This window comes from Apis laboriosa, unplaced genomic scaffold, assembly GCF_014066325.1.
Source record: "Apis laboriosa isolate Shangri-la unplaced genomic scaffold, ASM1406632v1 scaffold28_cov147, whole genome shotgun sequence".
NCBI classification, from domain to species: Eukaryota; Metazoa; Arthropoda; class Insecta; order Hymenoptera; family Apidae; genus Apis; species Apis laboriosa.
The window spans coordinates 845,472-873,292 of record NW_025222687.1 but is presented as its reverse complement, the minus strand read 5'-3'; the positions used below and the strand labels follow the sequence as shown (position 1 = coordinate 873,292).

The following is a 27,821-nucleotide window of genomic DNA, read 5'->3' as shown; positions in this document are numbered from 1 at the left end:
TTTTAAAGTTTGTAATTAGAAAATTTAGATGGATTTTTTCTATCATATTTAATATTTAACACACTTTTTCACGTAATATTATTTGACAAATATCTTTGATTTCATAAAAAAATGTATTATTTTTTTAATTAAATTCAATAAATTACATTATAATTATATTACTAATAACAGATGTTCTTGTTAAACAGGTTCGTCAACTTAAAAACTTTTAGATTAAGAAAGATTCAACACTAAGAAAATTTCTTGAATAGAGGTAGGTGACCTAATAAGTATTTCCAAAGAATCAAACATTAAATTACATTATTTATTTTTGTGTTAAAGTTTCTTGAAAATTTAATAATGTGCACTATTCTTATATTGAAACAAGAATAACATTCAAAAATAAAAAATTAGCTATAAATATAGTACTATTTATCAAATCTGCAGCATTTTGAATTATTTATTATGTTTGAAAATAAACAATGAAGATAGGGAGTATGTACGTAAAAGAGAATGCTCCCAAACACACGGGAAGCTGTACGCTGATTAGCGAATAGCTGGTAGTGACGTCATAACGTCTTCGTCTCTTACGTTCCGCAACCCGCGGTGCCCGTCAGCCGTCTGCAATGAGTTTAGTTTTCAAAACAAGACTCTGCTTGCCGCTTGTAGGCTGCACTTGCATCTAAACGAAAACTTAAGGCAGAATTGAAACCTGGTGATTCGGAAGACTGTGTCTATACTAGTGTTTCGTGTGATTTTGATTTTTCTCTGATATATTTTCTGCCTTTTCGATAAAACGTGACGAAAAAATGGACACCCTTCGCGAGCAGGTGATGATCAATCAGTTTGTGCTGGCTGCAGGTTGTGCCAGGGAGCAAGCGAAACAGTTGCTACAAGCGGCTCATTGGCAATTCGAAGTAAGAGAATAAGATTTCGCATCTTTTTTATGAAAGCATTAAGAACTTCATCATATTTATGCTCACCGCGATTCGATACTTTCTTCGTAAACAAAGCAGCGAAAATGGCCGACCGTTCAAGCGGTACTGTCGTTCGATCCGTAGTTATGTATTCACACGTGTTTAAATGAAAACACTGATTGAATTTAATCGAACGATGTTCCGTTGTTAATTGTTATGTATAATCGCATTAAAATACGTTCAATAATGATCTAAGTAGTATAAGTTGAATAAGGGAACATATTTATTATCACAAGGATAAAATCCATTCATAAAAATCATACGATGTTGCTAAGAGGTTTCGTTCGTTATTATTATGATGAACATAATCATTCTGCTCTGGTATTAAAGTTGGTAATAAAGTTCTAATACATTAGGATAGTTATAGGTTACATTTTTCTAATCTTTTCGTTTGTTTTTAGTTACATCATTTTTTTTTTATTGACTCTATTCGGCTAATCTCATTTTAGACTTGATTTTTATTCACAAATATTATTATTACATACTTTTAACGTGCATAAAGTTTTAAAGGTTTAAATAAAAAAAAGGTTAAAATAAGCTCATGTATCTATATCATATTTGATTTCTTCAAACCTAGTCTGTAAACGGACTTGGCCACTAACAATGAGAACAATGCTGACATCGCGTGCAGCAATCGTGAACAATAACTATCTTTTCGGTACAACCTTTCCAAGTCTATCGATTTACGAGTTATCCGTTGTACTGAAAGCCTCCTTCGGTTTATGGAAATTAGATTACATTTAGTCCATCGATATACTATGTATTAGTGAGTTAACGACCTTACACGTAACGTTACGAGCGAATAGAACACAACAAAACACAACTTCTGCTTTAACTTGTATCTATTTAAGTTAGTATTAGTATATTAGTTTAAGAAATCAAGAATTATTTAAAAATGAATCGAATGAAATGTTTATTTATAAAATGATTATAAATTTTGTTAATGTAAAATGTTATTTCCCAAATATGAATTATAAAACTTGTATATTTTTATATATAATTTTGTATATAATTTGTTATAACTTTTTTAATACAAAATATTTATATAAAATATTTCTCTTATTTCGCATCAATAGAATACATTGATAAAGTTTGACTGGAATTTATACTTTGTATATCACTGTAGCATAATATCTTATTTAATATCAATTATCTGTCATCTTTCATTCATGTTATTGTTGTACGGATTAAAATATTTAAGATTAATTCAATAATTTCTGATAATCAAGAAATCAGAAAAAATAATATGCGATAAATTCATCGTAATAAATTCATAAATTCATAAAATTAAAAATGGACTATAGTGGCGAACTTTTGGTGAACTTTAATGGCGAATATTAGAAAAAATGCATATATATTTTGATGTGGTTTATAGTATTGTGTTCAAAGTCCGTGAAGTTTATATTTCTTATAATTTTTATATGATGAATAAAAATAGATTACAAATATTAATTAGGTAAAAATTTAAAAGTATAAAAATAAATAGTACATGTATTATGTATAAAAAATACATAATAATACATGTATATGTTTAATAATTTTCTAAAATCTATATTATAAAGTGAATTGGGAAAGGAAATTATAACATATAATATAAATATAAATATGTTTGAAATAAAAATATGTTTTGATTGACATTTATTTGGAAAGATATATGTATATTTTAATGATACAATTTCTATATCTTATTGATATCTGCAATTCATGAAATTTACACAGTTTATAAGTTTCTCAAACTTTCACATCAACCAATATAATACGGTCAAGAGCCTACCATACACATTTAACAATTAGTATCTTATCCATAGGCATTAATTGATTATTTTTTTTGCTAAAAGTTTTTTATATTTTAAATGTTTGATTACTAAAATTAAAACTTTAGAAATTTTATCGTATCACGTATTCAGAAATTTAATGACAATCATTTCTATATCTATGTTTTTTAGTCTATTTTTGGAAAGCGTTATTATATTAATTAAATATTGTTTTTAAAGATAATATTGTTTTAAAATAAAAAAGATTTAAACATTAAAAAAAAAATATTATTTAAAATATAAATTAAATATTAAATATAAATTAAATAAAATATAAATATATTTAAAATAATTTTTAAATTTAATTTTAAATGCATAGCATTATAACAAATTAAAAAAAATAGAGAGAAAAAAACATTATTGTCATTCAAAACATGAGAGAATGAAATTTTATCACGAAACTTTGGCAATTTATCTTGAAACCAAATTGATCGTTAGTTGATTGCGAGATCCAATCGGTTATTTAGCACCATGTTTACTAAACGATTGCAACATGATATTAGAAGTTAAATTGTAATCTCTGGTTGTCGCTTCGAACGTAAGATTTCATAAGAATCGCAAAGGATTGCTAATATTTAATGTCATTCCGTTATTATTGTCGTTACGTCATTCCGTGAAAATAACCATCGCATCATTTAAAATAAACATCGTCAATATCTTACGTACACCCCCGTTCATAAACATTGGAGTACCTGCTAATATAAAATATATTACAAAAATATATAGAAATTAGATATTTGTATTGAAATAATTATTGAAAATAAAGAATAATATCTTTTGAAGGATAAGATTCTTTTTGAGAAATATTAAAACTTTAAAAATCTAGTATGTTACATTACATCTAATTGATATTGATAAAATTGAAAAAATTAAAAGAAATGAAATATGAAAAAAATGCATTATAAACATTTATATTAAAAAAAGATATTCATCTTTTTTTTCTATGTATTTATTTCTTTTATTACATATTACACTTTGTTTAATAATACATATTTACAAGTGATATAATAGGAAGGAAATATATTTGATCAAAATACTTAAAATAGTATAGTTATGTACAAAAAGAAAACAAATCTTAAATTTTCGTAATAATCAAAACTGCATTATTTCATGAGAAAACATAAAAAAATAAAGGCAGAGAGAGAGAGAGAGAGAGAGAGAGAGAGAGAGAGAGAGAGAGAGAGAGAGAGAATTTAGTCTGTTCGTTGAATTCAGTCTGAAAACTTTCTCTGCTCGACTGCTAATGCTTTTAACAACAGATTACGATACAGGTTCTAATGAGTACTGGTAAGTTTATATGTATACGCTACAGCGATATCTTTCCAGCTCTTTCTTTCTTTCTCTTTCTCTCTCTCTCTCTCTCTCTCTCTGTTTCCGTTTCTTTCACTATCCATTTGTATCGATATAAATACGTATACGTAACATGTACACAATAGACAAGATACTTTCATGATTATCTAATGAGATTAGTCAATAAGAATGAATTAAATAATTTATTAAAGGAATATAAGGCATATTTTTTTTCTTTTCTTATTTATAAATTTATTAAAAATTTAATTTTTATAATTATATAATTTTTTTTTTTTATATTGTGTACACATATTTGTTCCTCCGTCTCTCAGTATTGATTTCTGTTGATAATACATAGTTTGAAGAGTTTCATTGCTTATGTTCAATATTTCATATTCCACGAACAAAGCAACATCAAAACATATAGCTTGGCGATTGGCACCGCGATAACGTATATAGATAGGGAACTTACAATAGGTCTTAAAGAAACTTACAATGGGAATGATAAAAAGATAAAACTTGAAGAAAGGAAAATAAATTTTAAAAAGTAACATGAGTTTATTGGTCAAGAGTTAAATTCGTGATTTTTTGAAAAAATGAAATTTCATATTTATTAAGCTTATATTTTTTCTTATAAAGTAAAAAAATTTTACGATTTAATTATATTTAAATATAAATATCAAAATAAATCAAGATAATAGTATTAGATGATCCACTATGTGTATATCATTCCTTTCGTTTGCGTTTCATCCTCGAATGCTGGTTAATTTTAGCATTGAACGCAAAGTGCCATTAGAATGTAATTGCATGGCGAACGCATGATGAAGCCACGCCATTCGAGATAGAAATAAAATTATTGTTATCATTATCGATACAAATCGTCAAACTATACCATTTTAGCATCACAAGATCCTTTTTAGAGGTCGGCTTTCAAACTAAAGGAACGGCAAGATTACGACGATCCCATTGCAGTGACATCTGGCAAAGTCCATCTGTTCTGTTTTTGTCGCCGTCAGTGTCTCTCATCGTTAACAACTTGTATATGTATATCCTTTGTTTCTCTCTCCCACGAAGGTCAAACAGAAATGGATCTTCATTCAATTTAGATTTATTTTTATTTTTTCCGATATTTATTCTAATAATATATGAATCGAGGATTTATTATTATTGTGTCTGACATTTTCAAGAAATTCATGAAATTCTTCGAGCGCGTATCGAGTACCCGTGGTATACCAAAACAATTCCAGAGATTTATCGGAAGAACGTGAAAAATTAGCACGCTACATCGGTGGCAATGTGCCATTTCTCTTTTATTCGAAAGAATGCTCAAGAGAAGGAAGTTTGTTTGCAAACCGCATGAGAACAACTTTTAGAAATGATGCTTCCATCAAATCAATATAGAGAAATTTTCACTATTTCGAAAATTGTTTCTAACTGCTTCGATTGAAAGTGCACTGTTCTATTTTTCATGATTCAACTTTTTTTTACATCAATATTTAACTTATTGATACTTTTTCTGATATTTATCATCTTTGCTTTTCTTCTCTTTCATTTCTATTCATTCTATTCTATGATTCTTCCAATTTTTTTTTTAAATCGAAACAACCAATTGATATTAGATAAGTAAATAAAGTGCATAGAAAAATATAATTTTTTTTTAAATGTAATATTATTTCAAGATGTACAAAAGAAGCATATTTTTCTAGTTTAGATATATAATAATAATCATAATAATAGATTAACGTATGTAAACCTTACGTTTCTTATCTCAATAAGTTAGCATAGAGGAGATATGTTTTATCAACATTATTTTTTGTTAGATTGATACATATAAAATATTAAAATATTATTATATTTCTTTAGAATTTGAATATAATATAATATTAAATTTTATTCTATCGATAATTGTTATCGAACATTCATCTTTTACAAAATAATCTCACGCAACTAAACCGAACCATAATTCTGAAACGATAGAAGATAGATAAAATTTCATATAACGAAATTTCGTTTGACCTTAAAGTCCTCGGATATCTACGTAGATCTAAAAACTATATAGACTTAAGTAGAATCATTGGTCTTTCACGAATTTTTCTAGAATTTTTTAGAATTTAATATTTTAAATTTATCTAAAATATTTAAAACGATAAATATTATTGCATAATAATATTTAATTACAAAAAAGTAATATATATATTCTATGTATTCAATCTATGTATTTTACTTCGTATACTTTTCATTTTGAATGAATCAATAATATTTACAGAAATTGTTAGCTCATAAGTATCAAAACAATGTTCAAATTTTTCTTAAGCTGTAACATATTTCTGAAAATAAAAAGTTTCCTTAGTTTTATTTCTTTCGTATTTTTTTCTCTACGTTTTGAAAATCTTTCCACAATATACGTCTAGGTAAACTGGAAACTTTGAAGCGTAGGAAATCTATTTCAGGTTCTTTCTCGTTACGTGATTTGAACGTAACGTGGTCGAGAAGTGCTAGGGTACGCGGAACAATTTTGCCCAAGATTTACTAGCTTCTATATTCACACGGCAGATGAATGTCTCTTTTACCTCGTTTCTCAATTTGTTATTAACTTAATTTTATATTGTATTATTATAGATAATTTTTATCGTAACTTTAAAATGGTTAAAATTTGTTTGTACTGCTTCTAGATCGATTTTTAATCGAACAAGATATATCCGTACTATCAATATAATATACTATCAATCAAAAATTTTTAAATTACATATTTATTTGATAGATAAGTTACTTAATGATTAAGATTATAAGAGGATTTTTAACTTATTCAATGTTATCAATAAAGATCATCGTTAATTTTTAAGTAAATATATTTATAAAAATGAAATACGTGATTTCAAATTTATGAAAAATATAAAATACCAAAAAAGAAGAAGAAATCATTTCTATACGTTTTATTTTCACCGATGAGAAAAATATATTATAACTTAATAAATAGAAAATACGTGTATGCATGCTCTAATTAGCGTAACGAGCATTAACGATAAAAATTTTTCTGATCGCCTTTATAAGATATATTATACTCTAGGAAAACTTCCACGTAACATAACACGTAATTTTATCGAATAATCAAATAATTTGACTGTTTGTTATCTTTAACACGATTTATTAACGCAAATATAGGTTAATATTAACACGCTCACTGAAATTGTTCGCGATACTTATTTCTTTTTGTTTCTCGATAAATATAGATAAGATTTGCTACTAACGATTTATCGGTATTGTTTGTGCGATATAGCGAAATGAAAATTACAAATATACCTCGTGATCGCAAATGTATATTCTTGTCTCCTCGGAGAATCTAACAAAACAAAGATACCATAGGCAACCCGTTAATATTTTAGATGCATGCAAGTAGCAACGTCGTGCTACATAGTAAAAGCTGGGTTTCGAGGAAAACTTAGCGGAAAACGGATTGAGAACCGCATAAAAAGAGTCAAGTACGAAGAAATACAAGAACAAAAGTAAACAAGGCGCGTCACGGTTTTCCTTGGAAAGGCAATTTTCAAAGTTTCGCGAAAACGAGTATGTCGCGTGCATATGAGAAACTGGTAAGAAACTGTATGTAAATTTCTACCGCAATTAGGTCGGTTAAAAATTGTTAAAATTAATTTAAAAAATAATTAGTCGGTTAAAAATTATTACAGGTAGCCAATGATCTATCTAAATATTGATAGTTGTTTGATTCAATTGAATGATACGAAAACATTGCGATCTCGTGCGATTTAGGTTATATATTTTTAATTCTATGAAGCAAATAATCGCCACGTTATAGAAAATATAAAGATACAGATTATCTGTTTCAAAATGGTATATTTGGCTGCATCGAATTTAAAATTGATCTGTTTGTAATATTTGGAAACTTAAAGTTAATAATATGATTGTGTCATGAGAGAATATATCAAATACTGAAAAATTTTTAAGTATGTGTTGATATCTTTAGTTACAATCCGACAACCGGCAACCGAAATCACGTGGTGCGAATATAGCGATACTGAAAATTGTGATCAGTTGTAATTAGAAATCATAAATTTCATGTTGTGAAATTAGATCTTGTAGTATCTATATTTGTCTATTTTTGTCATTATTTTGAGTATATAAAAAAAATAAATATAAAGAATTTACATATTTCTTTAATAATGATAAATCAATATAATTACTTCGAAAAACTTACAGTGTACAGTTACAAACAAATTGTAATAACTTTTGTAATTTGTAAATAATGCAAAGAAAAAATATAGGAATTCATAAATTTTATATTTGATCCTTAAAAAAATTTTTTTTACAAATGTTAAAAATGCATAATTATTTGTCCAAAAAAAGAATTATAAAATATAAAAATATATTTTTCACTGAATAAAAATAACAATGGCTGAAAAAAATATTTCATATTATTGAAATTTTGTTACACTTAGCGCACGAAGAATTTTTGAGCGCGTGATTGAATTGTATTTCAACACGTAATGCGATCTTGCAATAGAAACAGAACCATTATTATATTCATCTGTTGCTAGTGGTGTCATACATAATTGCGCGTATCGATCGATTGGTGTACAGCTGTGTTAACGCTGTAAATGTAACCACACCCGCCTTAATAAATCGAATTGAAGGTCTTTTCCAAGAGTGTGCGCGCGCAGGCATATACTTACATATCAAGTTAGAAATTCTACATAAAGAATTTGTTGTTGTTAGGTCACTAGTTTAAATGTTTTTTTAATTTATATCTTTTGTGTATCTAAGCGATGAAAAAAGTGATATTTTTTTTCAATTTTTTTAATATTGATTTTTTAATATCGTTCAAAATCTAATGTATATTTGAAGTAATAATTATGATTATAACAGCATTTTTTTAGGTTAAATTAAACAAAAGACATTTAACATATTTGTAATAATACATATTTTTTGAAATTGAAATATTTTTTCATGTGTTATTAATTACCAGTCAATGTATCATCAATAATTACAAACGTATGATAAGTGTATAATGTGTCATTGGTAGAGCATGTATCGTCGCGAACATGTTAAAGGTTATGTGACTTATTATGTGCTGTCTGAAGATTAATGATACGATTCGTAAACAGAAACAGAATTCATTTTGAAAAACGATTGTTATGTAATCATAATACAAACATAATAGTAATATCGAAATATGAAATATATTCGATTTGTTTAATCTAATAATTGTTATTTTATGATTTCAGACTGCTCTTAGTATTTTCTTTCAAGAAGCTGCGATACCTCCCTGTGCACAAGGACCTGGTACACATTTTGGTCAAGTAAGTTGATTCGTTTTGTTTTTTGACAGTCGTATTATGCAGAAAAGAACCGGTTTATAAAAATGAAAAATATAGGATGTAACCATAATTTCATACGATAAAATAACGAAAATATTCAACCAGTAGTTAAACCATTTATTAAACCATTATATATATCGAATTCTAGAGGTTTTCTAAATTTTATATATATTTTATTTATTATTGACAAGTTTTTTATTTATTATTGACTATTTATGGCTATAATTATTGTATAATACTAAATCAATATCATACTATTAATAAATAATGTCATATTTCATTAAAATAAATATTAAATCTGAGTTTCTTTTTGTCAATAAATTAATTTGAGAAAATTCTATCAGAAAAGTTCGATTATTCCTTTATTCTTGTATCGACATCTAATCGATACGAAACTATTTCCGCGTCAGGAGCGTCGTCGTCGTCGTCGTCATCGTCGTCGTCGGTTATGGCGGCAGTATTTTATCTTCTTTTCCCTTTCCATTGACTCTCTTTATTTATGTCACGTGCAACGATCCACGACACATCACGCGAATGATTTTATTCATTAGGTTCGTTGCGCGAATCGCGTCGAGATCACGCGCGAGAAATGAAATTTTTTCATTGTCTTTTGTTCACGTGACATTGTTTCATTTTGTTTGCTTTGCGAATACTTGGAATTTATTCATTTCTTTTCGTCCCGTATTAGAAATTAGTATAGTTGTTTGTTTTACTTATATATTTTATATGAAAAAATAAAATATTACTTATATCCAAGGACTTTGATTAATATTGATCGATTTATGTGATAATAGTAGTCCGAGAATCTTATCGAAATATACAAACACAAATAATATCTATAAGTTATATTTAATATCTTCTTATATATAGAATTATAACTGATTACTAAGAATGTATATTTATTATATTTCTTTTCCAAAAAAAATTTGTCTTCAACGGATTAAAACAGAACTTTATTTTTATTTTTATTATATATATATATTTTATTGATTGATTTACCGCTATTAATCAATGATTTCATACACGATTTATGCACGCTGGTGATTTACTACATTTTTGTGCATCGTCACGTAACGTGAGGGGAAGTGCGCATTCGAGTCATCGATTTGGCTTAAACTTTACTCACGCTCTACGTCCTGTATAATAATGTGTTAAATTAGCAACTATAAATATTATTAAACATTTCGTAAAAATATTATGTTTGAGACATAAAAAATATAAATTTGAATTGAAAATGAATCGAGATAGAACGATAATATTTTGATAAAAATAATTCAATTCTTGAAATTTTCAATTCATTTTTTTTTTTGAATAAAGTTTAAAAAAAATATTATAATGTTGTTATAATTAGATATTTATTATTTTGAATTATTTATACTACATCGTATGCAAATCAAACGGTTGGAAATGAAATGAGAAATCAATAGCCATTAAATTTCATTCCGTCTGTCATTGAGTATCAAATTGTTCATTATCGTTGTTGTTTGATAAATGTTATTTCCATCAATTTCACTTCTATTTTTAGTTGATATTTAAATTTATATTAATAATCATTATTTTTGACTAATTATATATATTTTATTATCTGAATTTTTTTATTTTAATTAATTTTACGATGATAATGTATTCTAACGTAAAATAATTTTTAATTCTCATGAATTAATTATTATTCCTGAAAGAAATAATAATTAAATTTTGCAATTGATCATTTTATATGTTTTGAAAAATTTTTCACAGACTTAAAAAGTTTTAACGTAGAATAATAATAAATAAAATATTATCGTTCTTCGGTTATGTAAATATAAATGCGAGACATATATGACATCATAGATAAAATGCATAGATAAAATATTTTCATTTATCAATCCGATCAAGAAAATGGAAAATCATCATTATGATGTATGCCTCTAACTTCTTATATAAAATCATACGTATTTTACAATGCGAACGCATATATCACATATGAGATGAGATCATTTAATAAATTTTAAATGCTTTTATTTCACGATCTAAGTCGAATAGATTATCTTTTTTTCGAAATATAAAAACATGAAAGAGAATACAAAAAAAAATAAATATATAAAATATTACATTTTACATTACTTTTACATACTATGATTATAAAAAGAAGATTCGTAAGATATCAAGCATATATCAATATTTTCAGAAATATTTATTTATCGTATATTTATGTATATTTATGCATGACTTCATAAATAATTTGTATTCTATTCCATATATTATGAATTGTTTTCAATTAATTTATAACGCAAGCAATGTATCTCTATTTCTTTCAATATAAGGAAATTATTTTTTGTTGAATATTCAGCATTTTATATCTCGCAAATTATTTTTAATTATATCGTAATATATCGTAATATATATCGTCATTACACATGTCGTAATGAATTGATTAATTTTACTAATTTTTTATTATTTTAATCTTCATACCGCATTATATTAATTAATACATTTGTTTATCATATAGTTGATATTCACATATGTTAATTTTTTTTTCTCAACTGGAAACTGTTACGCAAAAAATACGCTTACGCATAAAATTTCTTGGTAATGTTCTAATATTTTGCAAATGAAAAATTATTAAAATTCAAAAATAAAAAATAATAATTACATTAAAAATGAGAAAGAAGTTATTGAAAATGAGTTCTTTAAAAAAATATGTTTAATAAAATTTTTAAAAGATATTTTAAATTTTAAAATTTTAAAATATTAGATTTTAAAATTTGTAAAATATGTTGATTAAAAAATAGCAATTTTTAAATATTCTGATTAAAACTAATCATTACATAATTATAATTTTCTTGATCGATAAAAATACAATTAATTTAAACTAGGAAAATATTCTATTTAATGAAATCAGTGTCAAGTGTATTTCCAGGAAATACAACGTCATCATTACGCTCGTATTCTATACAAATGCATAGTCGAATAAGCAAAAGGAATATCTATACTGTAGATTTACACGTACGAAAATAACCTTTACAGGATTTCATTCTTTGCAAATTCGCAGTGGTTGCTTGGTTACAAGCGACATGAATCATCAAGACAAACGCATTATATTTGATAATATTCATTGGCACGATTCATATGACTTGTATAATTGTATGAAAATAATAACAATGTTTGGCGGTCTATTTTCATGTTTTCTGGCATATTCTCATGCGCAAAGAATTCTTCTCGCGATCGTTTACAAAGATTAGAAATTGCAGTTTGGCGCTGACACTAGAATTACTATATACTAGAACAATCGAAATTAATGATTTTTTACAAAGATTATTAGTACAATTGTATAGTTTATGTCAAGATAAAAATAAATTTATCTATTTTATATTTCTATTTATATTTACATATTTCCATATTTTATATTTATTATTTAACTTAATTATGAAAGTCAATTCAATAGTAAATGAGGAATCGTATTAATTTCACAGTCTGTTGCTGTCATTTGCAGCATGGCAACCAAGTATTTGACTTAATTAAAAAACTCATAAAATTATGTGGCATGAACACGTTGATTCAGCAGAATGAGCTCTTCCTTGTTAACTTTTCTGTTTCTTCTGAGATTAAAATTTCATTTTTCTTATGATTCACTATAGAAGTTATCTAACAATAATTTAAATCAAAAATTTACCGAATCTTAATTTTTGAAACGAAATCGTGTTGAGGTTATGTTCTGACATGGGATACAAAAGTTATATTTCTTTCATTTTCCTCATTCATTTTTATTATTAGTTTGTTTTTCTTCAATAATAATCGATAAAATGTTGAAAGCTTATCTAAACAAGAGGTTTCTAATAATGTTTTGAAGTCTATAAGTTCTCTGCAAATATACAAACATAGATTATGAAACAGAAGAAAATATTAAGTGAAATAACTTTTTTTTCTGATAAAAGTTTCAATTAAAAAGTACTTTTTTTTTCTAAATTTATTTATAATTCTTATATGTTATTTTAAAAAATATTTTAATTTTTATTTTAAAACAAAAATAATTTATTTTGATTTTAAATATTAGATAGAAATTTTTTAAGATCTTTTACATATTTAGTGGATTCAATGAATATATTTCAAATGTAGTATCATACTTTGGTAGTATCATACCAATTAGTAGAGAAAACGGTGATATAAATATTTATTTAAATAATTTACATACAATAATAATACATTTACACATATTTAATGTATAAATAAAAGTATTTATAAAAGAATATAATTAGTACAAAATAAAATAAAAAAAATAATAGATTGATATAGAATATTCATGAATCACATCATATTACTATATTTCTGTTTTCGATAAATTTTATTCTAACATTAAAAAGAATTCTCTATAATTGACAATAAAAAAATACTAATTAAATATTAAAATATTCTTTATCTATATCAAAATAAAATAAATAAAATATAATCCAAATTTTGTCAATTTTTCTTATTGTATTTTGTGTCAGTTATTTTTTACTGTATATTTTATATTTTATCGATATTATCGAGAAATCGTATTTATATATTTGTGTTAACTATAGCTTATCGATACTCGGCGTACTACTCGTTTCTTATACGAGACATCGAGTTGTAACTCGAGAGCGTTCTTCTTTTCACTGTGAACTTCACTAATAAATTTCAAAACGATATGAAAGGCAGAGAACCACTGTCAGCAGACAGTTGCTAGGTGTGTTACTATTCTCGGTCGGAGGCATTCCGATAAACTGTGTGCCAAATCTTGGCTCAACATTGGATGAACAACGTTCAAATCTGAGGGCAAAATCCTAGATTTCTCTGACCATTTTTACTTTACTTTCTTTTCTAATGTATATACATATGTTGTCGAAGTATACCGCTTCGGGAAGCCATTATGCGACCACTGCAGTCAGTGTCGTGTAAACATTGCATCATTGCATCATGAACAATTGTACTCGTTCAAGTAATTAATTGATAATATTTCTGATTATTTTATTATACTTATATCTATATTAAATAAAATACTAAATAAGAATCGAAATAAATTTCATAATTATAAATATGTATATATTTGACTCGAGTAGTAACAAAATGTCGATTAATTGTATTAAATTTTATTTATTTCTTTACATACATAAATACATGGACATGTGTTAAACGTTTCATCATTTTACATTTTAGAGATAAGATTTTAGGATTTACTTTTCTTATCATTAGTTATGTCATTTAGATTAGTAATTTATATCTATGCGTTTTCCATATTTTCAAATGGTTAATAAATTTGAATTAAATTGTAAGTTTGAATTTAATTTGTTTTACGATATTATCAATAATATTTTCAAATATTTATTGTAATTAACAAAATTTATAATACAATAACAAAATATAATACAATAATTTTATATATCCATAATTATTTTTATTTGCATATATGTTTAACTTTTTAAAAAAAATTTATAATTTATAATTAAATTGAAAAATTATAACAAATTTTGATTTGCACTTTCTTATTTATTTATATATAGCTAATCGACAGTGCATCGAAGAACACAAGAACACATGTGCATCTTATATTGTTGCTTTCTGTCCACCTGGTACGCTGACATCACATTCAGGAGCCAAAGGTTCAATGACCTTAACAACTGACGAGTAGTTCTTACTCACAGAAAGCTACTTTTGTTGTTCTCTTTTCACCCGCCTACCATAGATGTGTGTCGCTTCATTGCGGCTTACGTAAAACATTCGTTGGATATTTTTAGCTTTATAGACAAACCAATGTCTTGTTCCGTATTTCCGAGACACAAGCAGGAAACGAGCGTAACTCTTTCCTCTGATAATTTTCTATCCATCGGAAAATACATAATTGCCTAGTCAAATGAATGAAATACGAAATGCTGTAATACTTCATAAACATATATTATTATAATGATCCATCATAGAATTTGTTTAAGATAATTAATATTAGCAAAGGAATTAAATACTTTTATATGTATATATTGATTATAAGAATATTATATAATTGAAGTTAGAAATATTCATAATTAATAGAAGAATATTATATAATTGAAGTTAGAAAATTTTCATAATAAATATATAAAAGTTTAAAACTATTGATAACAATCGTTAAGAAAATTTGTAATTAAAAATATTTTCTTTTCTTAATGAATTTAAATGATCAAATATTAAAATTTCCTTAAATAAATATAATCTTTTTATAAGTATAAATTTTTTCAAAACAACATAAATGTACACAAATGTACACAGTATGAAAAAAATATTTACATAAAAATATTTACATATCAAATGAATAAAATATTAATAGAAATGAATAAAACATTGACAACATTAAAAAGTAATAATCATGTAGGTGTTTTTTTATAGTAGTTTATTATTTTATAACAGTTAATTGATATTTAACTCTTACGTAATGAAATGTAAGCATACAAAATACTATTCTTAATCTATGTGTTAAACCCGTATTCTCATAGGTTTTAAAGTCAAACATGAAAAGGAGGTTGATGTAAGTATCGATCTTCAAACGAAGAATCTATGTTTACGACTATATAGACATGCGTCCTAGTCTCGACCTAAATAATTATACACGCAATATCCAGAAATATAAACAAATATAGATATTTTAAGACAATTAAATCGATTAGAGTATTACCGAAGATTGCAATTGTTATAAAAATATATTTCTTTTATAGATAACTCCATGTAATACACCGGCTACACCACCAAATTTCCCTGATGCACTTTTAGCGTTTTCCAAAATGTCTGCGGGCGACAAAACTCCTTCGGGTAAATTTCATTTAACATATATTTTAATAAATATTTATTATTAAAAAAATATTTTCATATAATTTTTTTCTTAAATCTTTTTCTCTCTAAATTTAAACGATTCATTTTCTTCATTATTATGTTTTCCCACTAACGAGAATTATTTCTATCAGCAATGTATACATTAATGAATTCACAAGAATGTAAAGATACATTCTTATGTCGCAAATCTTTGTTATTTTATAATTACACTCTTGTTTTATGTCTCATTTATGCATGCATATGTAAATTAAAGGATAAATTCATTTTTATCATTATTCATTTTTATCATATTTTATTAGGAATGTCGCCAAGTCAAAATGGATTGCATCAGAATTCGATGCAGATTGGGATGGCGCCGCAACACCATGGAGGACGGTGTAGTGTAACCGGGAATGCGCAACAGCAAACACAGAGTCAACAATTGGGCCTAGGCGAACCGCAGAGATAAAAGAAACTCGTGATTCGGCGGCCCGTGTGTAAGATCCCGAGGTCGCACGATGTGCATGTAAACGGTGTTTAAAACAGGAAGCATGGTTTATAAAAGATCGACTGGCTCCCCAGGATTATACGCTGTGTAACCACAAGAGCGATTATTAGCCGAGATTCACACGCTCGTATCTCCTTATCCCTAGAAAAAGGACGCAAGATTTTCTGAAAAATTGTGTGCACGGAGGAAAATTCAAATAATTATTTAGACGTGCACCTAGAAGAAACGAGATCTCTCCATAGAAAAGGGATCCTCATCTTTCATCGACTATAATACGGTATATATGGAATTTCTAGAATAGGGTACGATACGATTCCTCTGTTGTTTATTCTTGTTATTCTTTGATATATGTTGTATATTGAAAACGCAAGACGATCGAGCCTGTTGAAACATCTCGCAAGAAAAAAAAAAAAAAAAAAAGCTCTTGTCTTCTTCCATTGGATTATTCTGAGTGATACACATTAAAAAAAAAAGAAAAAAAAAAAAAAAAAAAAAAAAAGAGAAAAGAACACAAGAAAGAGGAAGTTTGCAAAGAGATTATTTCTTTTTTCTCTCTCTCCTTTTTAAAAACTGTACTTCTGGGACGGTAGTTCCTATGGTTATGAAAGACAGCGATACTCTCCTTAGCGTTTATGAAATTAGTATGCGTCCAGAAATGCCGCTTGTTGTAAATGAGTAGCGAGAAGCCTCCTCCACCGTCCCGGGTATCTTCCTTGTTGTTTCTCGATCTACAGAACTCGCGGTTAGATAGGAAACATTTGCGGTTCATGGGACCGCTGAAGTCAATGAGAAATCGAATATCACTTCCACACCATAGTACAAAAAATTGCCGACACTGGATAGCATTTAGCGACGAATTTTAATTTTTTTTTTTTTTTTTTTTTTTTTTTTTTTTTTTTTTTTTTTTTTCCACAATTGAGGGACATAATCAATGTAATTTGATTTTAGTTAACTACGAGTTGAAAAATATTATCTTACTCGTATTTCTTGTCATCTGTTATTTTTTGATGACAATCTTGATGATGACTTGATCCAGTGATTTTGTATAAAAATCTGATTTTGTCGGCACTGTTTTGTAATAATAATAATAATAAAGATATAAGTCTAATAAAAGGCAAAAAAAAAAAAAAAAATTGTTCATGCTCAACGCGAAACGAGTAATGGATAAAAAATACGAGGCTATTATAATGAATGCGAAATTACGATGAATTATTATGTAAAAAATTGTAAAAAGAAATTTACTGATTATGTAATGTCCACTAAGTATTTATGTAAAGTGATTTGAAGAACTATACTATACATTTTTTAGAAATCATTCATACGGAGAAATCACTTGCTCAGATAGTATCCAGTGTAGGTCATTTTTTTTCTACGAGAAAAAAAGCAGTGGAGCCATATTAGCTGAGCTGTTTCATCGTCAATTCAATTTACACATAGGAAAACAAATAGAGATTTCGTACTCTTCTTCACATGTAAATGATTTAATCATAGATTTCGTATTATTCGCAGAAATTCTTATACAACAGCTTATTGTAATTTACCTAACCAGTATATAATAAAACTGTTTTCCATTCATTCTTATACATACATCGATAATCGATGATGTGACACCTGAAGCTTATTTTCATTTTCGATTCGACGATCTTTCACACAAAACAATCTATTTATTTTCATGACACGTCTTATATCGATTCATATTTAGTTTCAAACAAATGAAAGACATTTTATTATTTGAATAAATAATATAGAAACTTAAAATATATTAGAAAGTTGCAGATTTCATTGCAATTAATAAATAATAAAATTAATCTCGAAAGAAAAGAGACATGATCAGTATAATCAAATTTTCAGAGATGGAATAGTTCAAGTTTTCGAGTTTCGCTGCAGCTTCATCACTGTGCATTCATTTGTGTAAATACGATAGAAATGATGTTATATGAAAATTGAGTATGATGAAACGTTTTTCTGTAAGGTATACGCTTTAATGTCTTTTTTGTGTTTGTAACGTATAGATCAGTGTCCCGTGATATATTATAGTTTATATGTTATATTTTGTTTTTGTGACCTGATCATGAAATATGTATGATGTATTAAAATTTGTACTGGCGTGACATGATATTTTTAGAAAAATGTTATTCATATTAATTATATAGAAATTTTAGAACACTGATCTAAACAAATTATGAAAATACTATTATGTTAAAGCTATTATTATTATTATTATTATTATTATTATTGTTTATATTTGACTATCAATAATAATAAATAATGTTTATGTACATAATTTTGAAAAAAATGATTTAAATAAAACATTAATAATGGTGCTTTCATAGACTTTTTATGTAATTTTTATGTAATTCTTATTCATGCGCGTGCATACCTTTGTACTTCAGACTTGAAAAGAAACAATTCGCTTGTAAATTTCGGTATTAACATATATACATGTAATAAAATGATCAATAATGAATGTAAATACAAGCGATGTGATTTGAATGTTTGCATTGCTACATAAATTACGACTTTAAATCTATGCAATGAGACTTTCCGTTATAATAAAAATGACATTTTTATCACATTACAAAATATCATAATGTCAATTAGTAATAATTTCATAAAATATTAATGTACAATTTCGTATCTCTATATGCAACACTGCTTGTTACATTATTTATATCAGTAGTTATAGAAATGAGTGATATATATATATATATATATACAATATATTTAGTACATAGTATTTGTAAAAAAATTGAAAATCTCACTATTTAGAAGTTATATTTTTTTATGTTTCTACGCCTCTTCCTAAACCAGACCATCTGTCTGGTACTGGTAAGAAATATCGGTGCATAGCAGCTATAAAACGAGCTCGATATTCTTCAGGTGATATTATTGTTGGCAATTTTCCCTGGCCACCTAATATACCTGATTTCTTCACCATTGTTTCTAATTTTTTATCCCAAGTAAACGTCCTTATATAATCTATAATTATATAATATATATAAAAATATCATATCTAAAAATATAATTTTCTAAACTTACCTATTATACCTAAAACGAGTTCATCCGAGTTTGGTTCTAAACCAACTAATAATGAATAATCCATTACAGAATTATCAGCCAGGAATTTAGTATCTTGTTCAATGGCTTTATTTAAAACTGCTTTGGAATGTGATCTAATATAGAGCGGTGAATCGCAACTCACTAAAAATATATATCTTATATTTAATTCAGAAATTTTTATATAAAAATTAAAATTAAAAATTATTAATAATTATATATAATATAACTTACTATTTAACAAATTTTCATCAAGTAATACAAGTTCTCCTTCGTGACACATATCATCGGGATTTACAAGTCGATTTCTTACCGATCCCTTTAAATCAAATTTATCCGTTATTGCTCTCTTGTAAAATAAATTTTCCATTACTAATACGCTAGTTCGAAGTGCTGCATTTGTTGTATTATTTTTGAAAGATACTCGATAAACACCGACTATCTTTCCCAACAATGTTGGTTGCTTAGTTTGTTGACATTTTTCCATATAAGAGAAATAATTCGGTGCAAATTCAAGAAATATTTGCATTTCTAATCTAGACATCTCTTTTATAATAAACCTGTCATCTGCAACAAAAAAAATGTGTTGACAAATGATATAAATAATACATTAGAAATTTCATTTTGTATACATAATTCATTACATATATGTAAATATATATTCATACAATTTGGTACCTCGAGTTTTACAGAAAGTACTTCCACTTTTACCACCTCTTGCAGCCCATTGTACACTCCGACTTAAACTTCTTGTAAAACCATCTTCTCCACATGGTAAAACATTTTCTCTAAAAGCAGCAAATTGCGCAGCAAAATATATTCTGCAATAGAAATTTGTCGTTACATCATTAAATTGAACTTCAATGTAATTCTGCTGCTTTGTTATTTTCTTATCTTCATCTATTTCTGTAGTCATTGATGGATTTTGTATACAAGAATCTATATTTGAAATGCTTTTATCGGAATCTAAAGGACTCGTAGGATTTGGACTATTTCCTCGGAAAAATGATAAAACGGACGGTCGCTTAAATTCTCCAGATTGTGTGACATCAGGAAAATTTTCTTTATTTTCAGGAAATTTACGTTTGTTTAAAGGACTGGGATTTAAATCCGGACCTTTTATGGTACGCGTTAATTCATGAAGTGCATGTTTATAATCATGCGAATCTAATGCATATGCAATTATAGATGATGGCTCTGTTTCATATACTACTATAGGTACAACTGATCTGTAAAACAAAAAATATTTTAGTATATTAATTAATTGTATATAAATATCTCTAATATATCACATACACAGAAAAGTTTTAATATAATTAACAAACCCAAGAGGAAGTAAATGATGTTCCAAAATTCCTAAAGGATTTGGTATTGGTTGGGTAACAGGAACAGAAGGCAATAATTGTGACAAAATAGTTTTTTTCTTTTTCTTCTTATCTGGCATATCATCAAAAGTGATAGGTAAAACATCAGAATGTGATCTCTGATGCATTTTTGGAGAACCTTGGACAACAACAATATCTTCGGGATTACTTTCTAAAATTTCATTGTCTGAATTTTCTATGCCTTCTGTCCCTTGTAAATCATTTTGTACAGCAGCAATGGCATCTATAGCATTATAATCTGCTGACATAGGACTTAAATCTTCTAATTGTGATTCTGATGCAGTATCTTCTGTTATATATCCATCTGTATCGATAATGCTATTACTTCCAGTCGTTAATGATCGTTCGGTAAATCGCCTTGGTCTTTCATCTTTCTTTTTAACAGACATTTCTAAAATTTTTGCATTCCAAGTGTATACAACTTCTGATATTAATCGTTTAAGAATTACTATTCCATCTTCAATTCTAAACATCAGAGCTTGAACTTGTTTTTCAGATACTTTTCCTTCAAGTTTTTTATTTTCTAAAGTGGGAGACGTCAATTTTAATTGTATTTCTTCTATCTTGTTTTTGAAATATTGTTGATCTTTTGTTAATTGCTGTTTAGCAGCATTTAAAATATCCATATCTGTTTGTAAAGTTGTTAATTTTTCTCGTATACAGGAGAACACTTCATCTCCTTTTAATGCTAAACTTTTCATTTCTTCTATCACATCTGCATGTTGCTTTGGATCATACATGATATTTATTAAAGGAGGTGGTAGTGAAATTTCCCATTGCGATATTTTCGTATACTTAAATACAGCCAGCATATTTTTTTTTGTGAAATACTGATAATGATCATGATGAAGCGAGTGTTGACAAGTATCTGTACCACGTCTAGTATATGCATTTCCATGAAAACGTAATTCCAAGTACTTTGCAAAAGACAAAGACCAAGTATCATCAGACATTGGTACCACAGGTGAAACACTTTTACATTTCATACATTTGCTCCACATTAAAATTTGATTCGTATTTTCTTGAGAAAACGGTTCAGAGTTCATTTCGCTTAAACTAATATGTATGCATCCACCGTCATGTGCGAATCGCCGAACATGATGAGCAATCTGTGCTCGACATGCTTGAGCAGGACATTTATATTCAGATGTTAAACAATAACGTTCTAAGAAACGTCCAAGTGCGATATCATTTCTTCCGTATAAGTCCATATTAACTACCCAAGGATTTACACAAAATGCTGGTGTATCATTATTACCAGTATGCGAAAAACTACAAAATAACACAGATAAACGTTGGTGACTAGTAGGATCTAAGCAATCAGGCCACATTGGAGATTGTTCATTTACCTCTGATTGCATTAAAATTTGTTTATCTGATAAAACATTATTGGTTGGATATAATCGACTACCGCATGCTCTAAAATTGGCTAATAAAGCTTGTACTTCTCGACTATCTACGTCTGTAGTTAATTTTGCTTGAACAAATGGATGTTGCGGTTTTAATTTTAATTTCATTAGTGGATTTTCAGTTACAGATTGTTCTACAGATACATTATTCGTTTTAATCTCTTTTATTTTATCTACGAACTGTATGGAATAAAAGATTTCTCTTGGAAAAAAGCTTCGTAATATGCAATTCCTTCCTGTTTCAGTTTCTAAATAAGGTATAGAAAATTTTAAATAAGGTGAAATACTTAATATAGTACCTTCTAATGCTTTCTTAAATTTATTTAATAATGGTAAATCAGCAACGCTTAAATGTTGACCATTTGGACTAGTTTGACTAAAAACATCTTCTTCATTTTCATTTAAATATTGATGTAAAGGATCACTATGATCACTAATAGATTCGCCATATATACGTTTTTCTTCTGAAATGATTTTATCTTTTATTTTTGATTTTTCAACTTCTTCTTTGATATTTTGATTGACTTTTCTATTAATCTTACTACCAAATAATTCCATAGTACTATTTGGATCTTCTTTGTCCTCTATGTCAAGATCAGAACTATTATTTAAATTATCATTATTTGATTTATTTATTATATAATCTCCTGCACCTTTTTCATCAACTACAGAAGATTTTGTTTTAGATTTAAATAATTTTAAAGTATCATAAGGATCGGCATCTTCGGATAATATTGACGATATTTGTTTAACAGAATCTGAAGTTAACATATTTTCATTATGATATAAAGCTATGTCTTTTATTGATGAACTTCCATTTTCTGAAAGTTCTATTTCTATACATTCGGAATAATTTAATAGATTTTTAGAATCTTCTTGAACTTCTGATATTTTTAAAATTTCTGTACTATCTGAATAGTCTTTATTATGAATTAATAATAAATCATTTCCATCGTTAGATTTAGTATGTAATATATTATTGGTTTGTTGAAAGTCTTTGAAATCTTTGAACGATGTTTCATCCAAAAATGGATTATCTTTAGAAGATGGCGGTTTTGCAAATTCATCCATAAGAAATGATTTTTCAAGTCGCCAAGAATAAGTAGCAAATATCATCATTGAAGTGACATTTTTTACTTTTTTTAATTCTGCTTGAGAACCGCCTCGTAATAAGATCGTAGCTCCAAGATGTGGATTTGCACATCCCTCAAAATACATCAATGTTTTGATACCATCTGGAAAAAAAAAATAATCAGTTTTATTTCGTTAAAATAAAAATTCAGAAAATTAAATTTTTCATTACTCACTTTTTTCGTTTGAAAAATTTCGCAAATAAAATTTTTTACATGTACCTAGCATGTATCTAGCGCTTATATGTGCATCAATAGTATTTACGATATTAGCACCTGTGCACCGTGCAATTCTTTCAAGCACGCTAAGTTTAACATTTAAAACAAGTGTTACTCCACATTCTCTAAGTCTATCTTGTGCCAATCTTGATACAGAACGATGTACCAGTACAACATCTGGACCAAGAGCGGTGATTCTAGCAACTGTATGCCCTAAATATTCATTTTCCTATAAATAAAAAAATATTTATTGTATTGAAAAAATTAGAACATCATTAAATTTTTTTTCATACTTGTAACATCACAGGTTCTAAACTTAATAATTTTCCCTCTACGCGTTGATACATTAATCCACATTGAAGCAATAAAATTTTTGGATGAGCTATCATTGCATTCATTCCTCTATGTGCAACATTTTTTGTACAAACTACACCAGATACAATCTCACAATCATCTCTATTTCCACCTGAACATTTTTTTATTTGCACGTATTGCCGAATATCTAAATCATCGACATTATGATTTAAATCTGGTCTAACATAGTCAATAATTTGATGAGCAATAGGAAGTATTACTTCTGACCAATTTTGCGATAAACCTTCTTTATTAAGAAGTTGTTTAATTAACGAATCTTCGTGTTGCTTGAATGCAGATCTATATTTAAATAAATTTAAATGAATATAATTGATGAATATAAATAATATAATATGTAATATACATATATATTATTTATTTATATATAATAACTTACATTAAACTTTCATATGCATGAAGTTCTCCAAACGCAGTTCGAAGATTCGTTGGTTTATGCCAACCATTTTTTTCTTTAAATTCTTGTACCTGTAGTGTATCATTATCATTTAAAAGATCATCAGCAATTTTAAAATTACATTTATGTGATTTTACTGTGACTTCTTTTTGTTCAATTATACCATCACTACTATCTACGGAAATTGTAGTTAAATCTTCTGATGTAGGCCTTTTTAATGTAACAGTAGATGCTTCTAAATTTAAATCTAAATAAAAGCTTGAACTAGAAGATGGTAAACGACCAGCTGTTTGTTGCATTGAATTTGAAGGTTTAGTTTCACTTTCTGAATCTAAAATTTTATTTCCATATATATTTGTAATTTTTGCATTTTTGTATTTTATTTCTATGAATTAGTTTATAGAAATATTTTATATATTACCAGTAGTTGAATCATGTTGTGGAATCGTTTTTACCCATGCAGGTTCCTGAGCATCACAAGTATTTTGAGTTTCAGTTAATAAATCAGTACTTTGCATATTAGATAATTTTACTGGTTTAAATACAGTTGCTGTATCACTAAATTCATTATCAGCAAGTACTGGTTCTATAAAACCTGCTTCCAGTAATGCTTGTCCTATAGCAGTAGCTTGTATGCTGTAAAATATTATATTTTAATATTTTTTTTTATATATTTTTTTTAAATTTGTTTTATTTATACCGAGTAGCTGCCTTATTTTGTGCAATCATCCAATTTACTAATTCATTAGCTAAAAAACAATTGTGATAACTTTTCAATCTAATCCTGTGCGTTTGTAAAAGAATTGCTTGACTAGACCTAAATAGCTCTTCATAAATCATCCTCAAAGATGCTGAGTTTTGTAAAACAATAGAACGTTCGTGAGATGTTAAATAACTAGTTGTTGGTCTGAAAAAATATATTTATAGAATAATTATATATTTTATTAATCTCTAAATTATAATAAATTATAACATTTAATTATAAAAATAAAACAAATAAAAATTTAATACCGTCCAATGGCATATTTTTCTTCCATATATCCTACACTTGGTTTTCTACAAATTGAAGTTTCATCCTGTATTGATTCATTTGTACTTTTTTGAGAAATAGGTGGTAAATTATTTCCATATTTAACTTGAAGATCTTCTTGTAATGCTTTTAAATCTGCTGATAGATCACTTCTCATATCCGATGATTGCAAATAAGATAAAACTACTTTACAGCAATATGTACAAACTCTGAGATCACCTATTATAAGAAGTTTGTTATTATTTAACTTACAAAGTAATTAATGAAATTATTCATTTATTATTTATATTTATACCAGTGCATCCCATAATTTTTCCAGGTATCTGATCAGAGCAACATTTTGAGCAAAATATTTGACCACAAACACGACAATGGTGTCTCCTGCGAAATGTTGTAAATCGTTCACCACATTCATAACATTGTTTGCTTACACTATCTGGCATCCAATAACTTCTCAATTGAGAATCTTTGTATGAACGTAAATTCTAAATTAAATTAATATCATTATTATTTTAAATAATTTATATTTTTTAATATATATAACATGTGAAAAATAACTTACATTACTTTTTAAGGCTACAATATTACTAATACGTTTTAATACATTTGGTAAGCTTCTGCCTTCACAAGAATCTAATGGAAAGTTCATCATACTTGAATTGTCATCTTCAGGTGATTTTTCTGTACTTTCTGATTGTTTCCAAGATTCAGAATCAGATGAGCTTTGTTCTTCATTAGTAGAAGAGATTGTGGAATCATCAACATTCTGTGAACCTAAAAATTATATGATATAATTATATACGTTATATATAAATTTATTTTACATTATTAATTTCTATACGTTGATGATAAAATATAAAATAAAATAAATAACAATAATAAATTAGATTTTAAATAATATTATATAATTTTGATTTTATATAATATTTTATATTTAAAAAAGTAAAATGAAATACAATAAATAATAAAGATTTTACCTTTAGTGAAATTAAAAAATTTCGAAAATAAAGAAGCCACACCAGGTTGGCTTTCTTCGGGACTTAACGGAGCGAACTCCGTAAGTTTAGATGGCGAATTCATATTTTTATTCATTTTGCCTAATGTTATCTTTTTATAAACATTTTTAAATAGAACTTTTTACGAAATATTGTTCTCGCATCTGTGTTGACGAGTATATAAGAATAAAATTTTTTGACAGAAACGTCAAATCACAGATGATACCTTGTCCGTGGTCAGCTATTCGTACACGTTACATCGTAATATTTTTACCTTTGCTATAGGTAATGGCATATACTATAGAAATTATCAACAAATTGATATTTCAGTCACAGACTAGATATGACATAGATCGATTATCCAATGCATTTTTGTATTATATACATAGTTCAAGCAGTTTCATAAGCCTTAATATTTGAATATCATTTTTACCGATTCCGGTCAGAATAAGATCTCAACGTTAGTAATGGTTGGAATTGAAATTAAATTTCTGTTTAAATATTGCCATTATCGGATATTATACGGACATAATAATTCAATAATAATTAAAAAAATTGATAAAATACTAATTAATAAAATATTATAAATTATAAATATGAAATTTATTAAATTATAATATTATAAATTATAAATTTAAATTTTATAATTTTATTAAATTATAATATAATTATAAATTATAAATATTATTTATTATAAATTATAAATTATAAATTATTAACATTAAAATATTTGATATTTAAATATTTGTTTGGAATCGATAGACGATTATTTATATCGTTATCGATATATTCGTTTCGACGCTCGACCTTGTCCGCCGAGCTACGATTACCAGGTGGGGAGAGTTTACAAGTTAGTTTCGTTTCCATCGTTGTACTGTTTCGACGTATATTACTTGTGTTCCGTTTTGCGTATAATTTAAAATTACGTATAAATTTCGCTAAGATTTCGTAGTTTTGTTCGTGAGTGTTTTATATATGTTTATTCACAAAAATGAAATATAAATATAACAGCAATCGTGTTTTATTTCCGAGTGTCGATATGGTTTATCGTTATAGACCGAGAATTTGTCGCCATGATGTTATTTACGAACGGTAAGTTGCATATTTTTTCATATACACGACTGGTTTATTTTTTAAATATACAATAGG

The 27,821-nt window shown here is 26.7% G+C and overlaps 2 protein-coding genes and 1 long non-coding RNA gene across 6 annotated transcripts in view; 2 read left to right on the top strand and 1 right to left on the bottom strand.

Annotated features, from left to right (window-relative positions):
• Window positions 1-613: 613 nt before the first annotated feature.
• Window positions 614-17,811, top strand: LOC122714224 (UBA-like domain-containing protein 2). Of its 2 annotated transcripts, XM_043935393.1 has the most exons (5): window positions 614-896; window positions 9,301-9,375; window positions 14,895-14,963; window positions 16,077-16,170; window positions 16,491-17,811. In XM_043935393.1, the coding sequence occupies exons 1-5, from the start codon at window positions 789-791 to the stop codon at window positions 16,637-16,639; spliced, it is 495 nt and encodes a 164-aa protein (XP_043791328.1). In that variant the 5' UTR covers window positions 614-788; the 3' UTR covers window positions 16,640-17,811. The 2 variants fall into 2 exon arrangements, with proteins under 2 accessions (XP_043791328.1, XP_043791329.1); XM_043935394.1 differs by lacking the exon at window positions 14,895-14,963.
• Window positions 17,812-18,925: 1,114 nt separating this feature from the next.
• Window positions 18,926-26,902, bottom strand: LOC122714228 (putative 1-phosphatidylinositol 3-phosphate 5-kinase). Of its 3 annotated transcripts, XM_043935397.1 has the most exons (14): window positions 26,655-26,902; window positions 26,240-26,451; window positions 25,973-26,162; window positions 25,659-25,896; window positions 25,348-25,554; window positions 25,069-25,283; window positions 24,630-24,978; window positions 24,172-24,532; window positions 23,837-24,107; window positions 21,061-23,764; window positions 20,414-20,964; window positions 19,970-20,302; window positions 19,718-19,879; window positions 18,926-19,657 (listed from the first exon to the last, which is right to left on the bottom strand). In XM_043935397.1, exons 1-14 carry the CDS (start codon window positions 26,767-26,769, stop codon window positions 19,461-19,463), a joined length of 6,105 nt encoding a protein of 2,034 aa, XP_043791332.1. In that variant the 5' UTR covers window positions 26,770-26,902; the 3' UTR covers window positions 18,926-19,460. The 3 variants fall into 3 exon arrangements, with proteins under 3 accessions (XP_043791332.1, XP_043791334.1, XP_043791335.1); XM_043935399.1 differs by lacking the exons at window positions 18,926-19,657; window positions 19,718-19,879 and having other exon boundaries at window positions 20,174-20,302; window positions 20,404-20,964; XM_043935400.1 differs by lacking the exons at window positions 18,926-19,657; window positions 19,718-19,879; window positions 19,970-20,302 and having other exon boundaries at window positions 20,797-20,964; window positions 21,032-23,764.
• Window positions 26,903-27,570: 668 nt separating this feature from the next.
• Window positions 27,571-27,821, top strand: part of LOC122714268 — a 110,126-nt gene continuing 109,875 nt past the window's right edge. The window contains exon 1 of the long non-coding RNA XR_006346615.1: window positions 27,571-27,764. This is a non-coding gene — a long non-coding RNA (uncharacterized LOC122714268). The remainder of the gene's footprint in view (window positions 27,765-27,821) is intronic.